Source organism: Ctenocephalides felis, unplaced genomic scaffold (genome assembly GCF_003426905.1).
Source record: "Ctenocephalides felis isolate EL2017-DRISC unplaced genomic scaffold, ASM342690v1 CF-g0.4_SCAFFOLD_01886, whole genome shotgun sequence".
Classification (NCBI taxonomy): domain Eukaryota; kingdom Metazoa; phylum Arthropoda; class Insecta; order Siphonaptera; family Pulicidae; genus Ctenocephalides; species Ctenocephalides felis.
In genome coordinates, this window is record NW_020538040.1 from 29,633,941 (window position 1) to 29,643,476 (window position 9,536).

Below are 9,536 nucleotides of genomic sequence, written 5' to 3' on the forward strand. Positions count from 1 at the left end.
TAGAAGAAAATTACTATTCATATTCACCTTTTAATTAAAATTTAAAAAAATATTTAAATATTTTCAAAAATTTTCAAAAAATGTTTTTCGAATTACATAGTTTAAAAAAATAGAACTTTTCAATAGTCAGAAAAAATAAAAATTTTTAACTTCAAAAGTAAGATATTATCTAAATCTAATTAAAATACCGAATGCTGTTCAAATTTTTTGTTGCAAAATATGTTAATTTTTTTTAATATATTTGTATAATTGACATTTTCAAAGAATTTTCAAAATTTCAATCATATTTTTTCAAGAAATTACAAAAACTTTCTTATAGGTGCACCTCACACTGAAACATTACGATTCAATATGATTTTTTTTATTTATACATGTATTATAATATTAAAATAATAATTGGTTTAACAACTAATAATTGATTTAATAAATTTCAACAACTAATAATTGATTTAATAAATTCCTCGAATTTTTTTCTGACTCTACAAGTGAGTACATGTTTTCTCACGTTCCCCAGCTCGAATGTAGATAGAGCTAGTAGTGGCAACGATAAGAACTAGGAATTTTGTCTAAAGTATTTTTCTGGTCGAGATACGACGTCGGTAGTCATAAAGAATATTATATGAGCTCGAAGAGTCCATACTGCTGACCATACTTCAGCCTAGGGATGTCCGTTCAGGTTGATAAAATTCGATTTCTGAAGCCGGATCCATATAAAAATTCAAGATCGACGTTCTTTTAAGTAATGCAAAATTTTGTAATAGAGTGTTAATATTTTGTCATATAAGTTGCTATATAATTAGGTGAATAGGGAACTATATTATCTATACTTTATTGATATAGTTATTTTTGTTAAGTGATATTTTCATTTTGTTTTATAAATAATCAAGCGTTTTGCATTTTACATTTATGAAAAATTTTAATTTTTTTTAAAGTATCCAATTTTTAACTTGCCAAAGGAGAATTTTGACTTCTCCCGGAAATTTAACTTGCTAATTTTGTTTTATCGTCGTTTTAAGTAATTCTGAATCATTTGAGATCAACATTGGAAAAAGTGTATATTTGAATCAGAATTTGACCGTACCACGTCTACGTTCAAATTTCATCCGATTAAAATTTTAAAAGCCATTCGATGAAACTAGAGAAGGACTCTTATTGATTAGTTTTGCAGCAAGATTAGCCAAACTAGTTTCTAGAACAAATTGCTGAATATTGTCTTGGGGGCACCAAAATATGTTCCCAACTGGCTGATTCATCTCAACACGAATAAATACAGTATAAATACAGTAGTGAATAAAATAACTAGTTCGTTAAAAAAAATTTGTCTCCGTTTTAGCAAAAAATCCTAAAGCGATTTTGAAAATTTAAGTTCAAAATATCCATTGGTAATAGTGCTGATTAGTTTCTGGCAATGATCGTCAGGGCCATTTTTTCGTTCAAGCATTGCATGAAAATTTGAGCTGATTGTATGTTAAATTTATTACTTCAATTAACTTTATGATCAACATACTTGAATACTATAATACTCATATGCGCAAATATTTTATTTAAACATATAAAAATAATTCAAATAAACTAATGATATGCATAAATTTTAGAAATGTTTTTTGTTATTTATTTCTGAAAATTATTTCTGAAGTTGTCTAACGGGCCAATTCTACCATAAAATAGACCAGTGTTAAAGCAAGGCTATGTTACGCTGCGTGTTTTCATATAAAGTAGTACTAAAAACTATAAAAATACTATGAATATGCTGTATAGTCAGGCGTTTTACATATAATATGTAACATCACTCATATGCTATTATGGCACATCAGAAAGGTGATAAGATTTTTTTTGACGTTTGAGCATTTTCTAAGGTTAGGTTGTATATCTCAAACACCAGACTGCACAGCAACCACATAACATTTTGACAATTTTTAGAAACATTTTTTATGAAAAACGCTATGTAGCATAGCCTTGTTAAAACATTGGTACATTTTACGGCAGAATTGGCCCATAAGTTAAATAACTTATTGTTAGTCTACTTAATTAACGGAAGTATCAATTCTTCAATCTGAAATAATTTCTGAACAGCTAATCTCTGAAATAATTTGGATTTAATTCGATTAATCGAAAAAATCCACCGTCCCAGCACTCGAGTCCGCGCTTCGAGCGCCCGTTGCTACGCTAACAGATAAGTTTGATTTATGTCGGTAAAAGTCAGGGCGAGTTAGGAAAACCGGCCAAAGTTTTCCCAATGACCACAGAAACAAGTATAATAATAATATTTTATTTATGCATTCGCTCATAAAACATGCTAGTACATCTCTTTGAAGGATTACAAGGATTCGCATATTTATAGAAATACTATGTTAATGTTTAATGTACGTAAACGTGAAACAGTTTTTCAACCCTCATGATCGGATTAGGTGCTTATTCTGTTCTGAAGATGTTTGACTACTGAAAGTATTTACTTATTTATTAATATTAATATATTATTATTTTATATCTTTTTTATCTTGTATTATTAAATATTGATCACTCTTTACCAACAGTTGTTTATCCTTGATTCGTATTTAATTCAATGTTGTGAATTCTCATAGCACAACGCTATGCTGTTTGAATAAATATAAATATTTAATATTTATTTGTTAATGTATACGATAATAAGTTGATGGTCACGACAATAAGGATGTACCAGATGCCAAAATAATAAATTAAAAAAAAATGATGATGGTCATAAGGACATATTTGATTTTTTTTAATTTACTTCTAGATTTCTGCATTGCTATTCTTATTGCGATTCTGCTTTCTTAATCTGTCTACTGTATCCAATTTAAGCAGTAATAGAAATTCAAATAATTGCATATTTAACCATTTTATTGAGAATTATGACAAAAACTTTGATGATGTGATATAAGTGCAAATTGATTTTTTTTTGGAATTCTATTTCCTTGTTTTTAGATTTGAGGGACTTTAAAAATATTACATTGATTGCGTCTTTTACTACGCATTTATGCAAAATGCTTTCAAAAATTTTAGCACATGAAAGTCGAGCACTTTTAACCTTTTCCACTCGCTAATTCCGAGATTCATATGAATTTTTCCGCCAGAGCAGCGGCATCCGAGTGGAAAGGGTTAAAAATACAAAAATGAATGTTTATTTTTTTATGCAAACTCTACGTTTGGTAATGCAATCGATCTTCTAAATTTTTAGGATACGTTATAGTATTCAAGCTTTTCAAAACTCATTATTTTCGTGAAACTGTGAAAAATGTTGTTTTTCTTTTTGAAATTTATAAAATTAGCTTTCTAATACATTCGAGAATGCCTTGGAACACAAAAATTTTTTAGATTTTTTGTTGATTACAAAAGCTTCCTTAACGAAAAGTAATGTAATACGCTATTTAATGATATTTAAAAGTCAATCAGAAAATTGTTATTAGAAAGTTGATAACTGTCGTATTGCTTGTACTGTGAAAGAAATAGCAAAATTAGTGCAATATGGACGTATGATTATTATTTAGCCAAATTTGTAAAAAAAACTTTATATTAAACTATTTCAAATCAAATTTGAAAAATATCTGAATATACGTTTTACTAATTCTGAATTCTCTTGTATCTTGTCACCTACATTTTGAGAGTCATACTTTTATTTTTGTGTCAATTAATATATTTAAAACAATAATAATTAGTGATGTTGATTAAACTATAAATTCACACATACAGGATTATTTACCCAAATTTTAATATATTTATTATTACGGTACTTGAAAGACATATTATTTTTGTTGAATGAAGCACTTTATCATTACTTTTCTAAAGAATAAACTAAATTGTAATTCATCAAAAAAATAAAGCATGGTGTTTTCTATTAACGACTAAATAAATACTGTTTTCAAATTGTAGTTGTATGCCATATTTATCGACATCTTATGATCACCTAAAAAATCATCACGTTGTTTTCAATATCAAGTTGCCCATTCTTGAGCGTGCAAAATTGTTCGATCTAATTTTCAATAGACTTTGTCGCTGATATGAAAACTCTCAAATAATTTTGAGTTTGATCTCTTGGGGTAAATTGTATAGAGTGACGTGTACTTTTCTTACTCCAGAACTTCGTAAACTTTATGTATATTTTATAAAATGCTAATTCAAACCACAAAAAAATGCCACTAGCTTAGGCAGTTGATAAATGTCTGCTCTAGTTTAACTTTCGCATACGGCAACTGTCTTAGAAGTATTAAAGCAATAAATAAGAAAAAAGTGTTGAAAACTTTCAGAGCCTCTAATATCACTCGCACACCGCGCGCTTTTATAAATCCTAAAATTGCACATAAAAGAACTTTAATCAAAAAACTTCGTAATATGAAATAAAGCAGATGCTGTCTGAATTCAAATGCAGTGTTTAGATATTATTGAAAAATTATAATGAAAAAATATGATTTATAAATTCGATAATATTGATTTCTAGCATCGATAAAATCTTTGAGAAGAAAATGTATTCTCTGCTCGCCTAGATACATTTAAACGGGCGACAACGTATTGTTGTCGTTCATTCAGGCGAGTTACAAACGCGGCGAGAATTTATAGAATGTATACATATTACATATATATTAGTAGAATTTTTGTATTGTGTTTCGAATGAATAATAATTATATAACTTAGAAACTCATTACACTTTTTAATTTTGCACTAACTTTACTTTATAAAATTATATGAACGGTTTCAAGCTTTGTGAAAAAAGTTTATTATGTTACCATTTATAATTAATTATGCATATTTTCTAATCGTTTATGTATAAAATGTGTTTATAGTTTTTATTTCTTAATTTTAATTTTGCACTAATGATGACACAAATTATGTTCTCAAAACAAATGCAACTTATAACTTTATGAAGTTAAATACATATAATGTCCTCAGTAGAAATGAATCGTGACGCAATATTGGTTTAATGTTGGCCCTATTATAGCTTATCAATATTGCCCCAAAATTACTTCACTATTTTTATAATAATAATTATTATTATATATATATATATATATATATATATACCTTTTCTGTTTATTAATAATCATGATTAAACTCAAAGCCGAATTTTTTCTTCATAATTTTAGTATTTATTTAAAAAAAATACATATTACGAACAGAGATACCATTAAAATAGTAAAAATTAAATAATTGTTCAAAAAGTAATCAAAAATGGTTCAAAAACTTTTGAAAGATAGACAATGTTTGAAAATCCATAACAAAAGTAATTCATTCATTGTTTGTATTTTGGTTCTGAGCACTGTTGTTTAGTTTACGAGACTTCATTATAAGTTTCAATTATACGTTATCTTATTGTTTTATAATATATATTGCTATTTTTAAGTTAGAATTAACTATTTTTTTATATAACCTTTTTAAGCTTATACGTGGATGGGTTAAGTTAAAAGGACCAACTGAACCCTTACCTTAGCAAAGTTTAAACACTTAAAAAATAATAAATAAGAAAGCAAATTAAGTTCAATATAGCATTATTACAAAAGATAATTTTGTTTGTATTCGGTCTTGCTTACTATGAGAATTTAGCCACCTACAAAATTTTATTTATTTACATTCTAATTTTTATATCATTTTCAATCTATATAATCTATATCCTATTCTATATTCTACTCAATTTTCTTCAACTTTTTTCAATTATTTTTTTTCAATTCGACTTTTCATTTTCTTTTTTCAATTTTTGCTCTTATTTCGAATTTCTAATTCTATTCAATTTTTCATTTTATTCTTCATCCTTCTTTTTAATATTAGCGAATTCCAATATTTTTTCTTTTTACTCCTAATACAATTCAGCTATTCGAATTCGAATTCGAATTTGTATTTCTACTCCTAATTTTTTATCTAAATTCTACTTAACAAATCTAGTTTCAATTACTTTTGAATTAACTACATATATATTTCTTTCTTAATTCTAAGTCAATGAGAGAATTCGATCCAAAGACTCTTGTCGTGTGAGTCGTACACGCTACTAAGTGAGCTATGCTTGCCACAATAAATTAAATTAATAGCTATTCCAACTCTGATGATTAATATTTGTGAGAAAATACCAGATCAAGGTTATATACAATGTTATCTCTGTAAAAATGTACCCACAAAATTTATATTTTGCATTGGTTGAAGAATGTAGATTTCTTTCGTAGAATCTCTTTAAATTTAAAATAAGTATTGGGTCTATTTGGTTCTATTTGCCTCCAGGCTGTCTCATTTTACAAAAGGGACACATCACAAATCTTCGAAAAATAGTAATAAAACACATTTCTTTAATAAGAAATTAACTGAAAAATGATTAATAAATTTATTAATTGTGATTTACAAGTTCATTAACTCAATCTTTTTTTTCTTTTCAGGTGCTCTCTGTGTTCTGATCGTTGCATAGGAAAATTTGGTAAGTTAATTATTTTAGATTACTTGATCAATAATTAAATATTATGTATTGGACATGTTTGGAGATTTAACATCAGTAATCTTATAGGTGTGCTATATTTAATTTTGTTTTAAAAACATCGAACCTGTATCTTGTCGTTTTGTTGCAATTTCTTGCATTCGAGTCCAACCCATGGAAACCGCATGCCTTCACAGCCTAGTTTGTAATTTTCTAAGCAATTCCAAACGAGCGATTGTCGGGAAAGACGGAATAAGTGCAGTCTGGCAACAATTCGTGACATCGGCATAAAACCGATAACATAGTGCTTAAGACGCGATTGCGAAAAGAACGTTTTATTTTTCATATTATCATCGATAGAAATTTGCTGCTTTTACTTTCATGCCCGCTGTGAGCGACAATCTGAAATGCACTGTTACTTCGATTGCTTTGCCATATAATCGGTATAACTATGCGAACGAAATTTATTTTATCTCTATTTTGATTCTATATGTTTATTTGCTGCAATATTAAATTTCATAAAATAAAATAAAATAAAGACTAGTTAAAAATTGATTGGCCAATTCTCGGATAAAATTGTAATGTTATGGTAATGCTATGTTACGGGTCTATATTCGTGTGACTTGGTAGTAACGAACTGTCAACAAGCTATGTATTTGCTATGCATTTAGACGCATAAAACCTAACCTCCAAAACGCAAATTGCCAAGTGGCAATTTTATCATAAGTGCAACTTTCTGATATCTCATTTATAATACAAGTCAGTTTTTAGTCTAAAAGGTCTGATTGTGCTATAAATACAAAGCTTTTTTCTAACAGTTCGTCACTACCAACTAATTCGAATATAGACCCGTATCATAACATAACATTTCTATTTTATTCGAAAATTAGTACCTGAATTTAATTATGGTATTTTAACTCCTAGTTCATAATTCTTATGGCTTAGAGAATTCTGCTTGACTCGGATTGCCATTAATTAGATATTGAGCAAATGAATAGAGATGATCTGGCATCTTATTAATAATTAATTTGTTCATCTTATTAAAAAATTTGTGTCATTGAGATATATTTTTTACACTCTAAAATCAGATTTTGCGCATTATCTTCCACATGATCCTTATTGTTATTAATCATTCTTATTTTATAGAGTTCCTGTTATGAACTTTATAGATTCATTTTTCAGTTATATAAAATATTTGAAATTTGAAAAATATAATTTCTTGTATAGTCAATAGATAATTTGAATTACTCATTCATTTTTTAAATTTTTATGACTTACACACAATTATGATTTTCTTAATATCTACTCTGAATATTAACAAAGTTTTGTAAATTATAGAAACCTACACGTGTTAGAATAATTTATAAATTCTATTCATAAATCCTTAATGAATATACTTTGCTTTCATTTCGATGTATAAAATAAGATACAAAAGATTTGAATGGTCTTCGGCGAAACATAGAGTTGTAGTTTACAGGGTGAATTGCAATTTTTTATATTTATTGCTATTTTGAGCAAAGTTTCCAATTTGTTTCTAAGAGAGCAATGAATCAGTATATTTATAAATCTCGTAACAATAAATAATTTAGAACTATGTATTTTGAACGCTTTTTTAAAGTACAAAATGTTTTTCTAGAAGATTTGCAGTATCTATTTACATCTTAACTAGTGCAAACCAGCGAAGTTTTTCTTTATTATATTTCTCTAACTAAAAAATCTCAATAGATTATTATTCATGTTTCTTTGAACATAATAAATTTTTATTCCTTCCCCTGATTTTTTACCACAATATTTCCACCATCGTTTTGCATATGGGGACCATCCTTCGTTCATTCTCAAGTCACATGCTTTCATGACCTAAAAATTTATAATTTAGTTATTTTTTTAATTTATTTGTTTGTTTAATAAATGTGATTTTCAGTATGTTTTTTCTTAATATGGTAAAAAATTCTGCATAATTCTTTAGCAAAATGATGTGGCACATTGTGTTCAAAAAAAGTGTTTAATTTTCAATAAATACTATATTTTATTTCGATATATATATATATATTTATATATATGCATTATTTATAACTTTTAATAGTTTATAACTAGTGCCTTTAACACGTTGACTGCCACGCGTGTTTACAACAAAATCCCCGTCAGGCCACCCGTGCCACTGTAAGATGCGTGCTCTTACAAGAGATTGCGTTGAACTTCTACTGGGGACGTCAATTGTAAACGCTTTGGTCGTTTACAAAATTGCTACAAAGAAAACTGTAAATATTAGACGATTCAGGGAACTGATTGCTGCAAAGTTACTAGGACTGTGTGAAGATTTAACACTGCCTTCTGTTCGACGAAATACGCATTGCATCGCCGCTCGTAGAAATAATTTGGGGAAAAGCCTTAGACGCGCATGCAAGCGGTGTTACGCAAATAAAAGAGAAGAATTGGAACGATCAAAGGCACGAGCAAATCTCAGAAAACCCACTACTTTTTGTCCAAGCTGCCCTGGTCAACCGCAACTTTGCAGTGAATGCTTCAATATTTTGCACTGTAAATAATTTTGTTTATAAACGATTTTTAAAAAAATTCAACAGTATTATTATCTCTTGTAATATATTTATCTAAATATGTTTGGAAATTCTTTGGAAGGAGTCACCCGACGTGGCCTGATGAGAACTCTTGCTGTCACCCGAATACGGGTGACGTGGCCTGATGAGAACTTTTGCTGTCACCCGAATAAGGGTGACATGGCAGTTAACGTGTTAAAAGATTAAATTATCTAAGTTGTAATACTTTATATTTAATGCTAAAGAAGTAGATTCAGTGTCTAAATATGCACGTGAAATAGTCAAAAATATTTTTTTGACAATTGCAAATATTATTACTACTAATTAATATTTCTAACAATTACATAAGGTTTGTGTATTTATATGTAACGATGCGATTATACTGTGAACGAAATATCAATTACTTGCCAAGGCGAAGTTAAGGTGCGGTTGATAAATAGCAAACGTGTTTCTTTGTGTTATTTAAAGGCGTTTATTTAATATATCACCTTGTAATCTGATTATGCATAAACTGTGTCAATTTGATTCACACATTTCGATAGGACAACAATTAAATCATTATGGTATGAATAACA

The 9,536-nt window shown here is 28.0% G+C and overlaps 1 protein-coding gene across 1 annotated transcript; it reads left to right on the plus strand.

Annotated features, from left to right (window-relative positions):
* The first annotated feature begins 8,571 nt into the window (after window positions 1-8,571).
* LOC113374841 lies at window positions 8,572-8,952 on the plus strand. Its single transcript, XM_026614806.1, has one exon. The coding sequence runs from the start codon at window positions 8,572-8,574 to the stop codon at window positions 8,950-8,952; it is 381 nt and encodes a 126-aa protein (XP_026470591.1).
* Window positions 8,953-9,536: the final 584 nt, after the last annotated feature.

What these genes read in the sequence shown, in the direction of transcription:
- LOC113374841 (XM_026614806.1), top strand. Translation starts at nt 8,572, where the DNA reads ATGCGTGCTCTTACAAGAGATTGCGTTGAACTTCTACTGGGGACGTCA.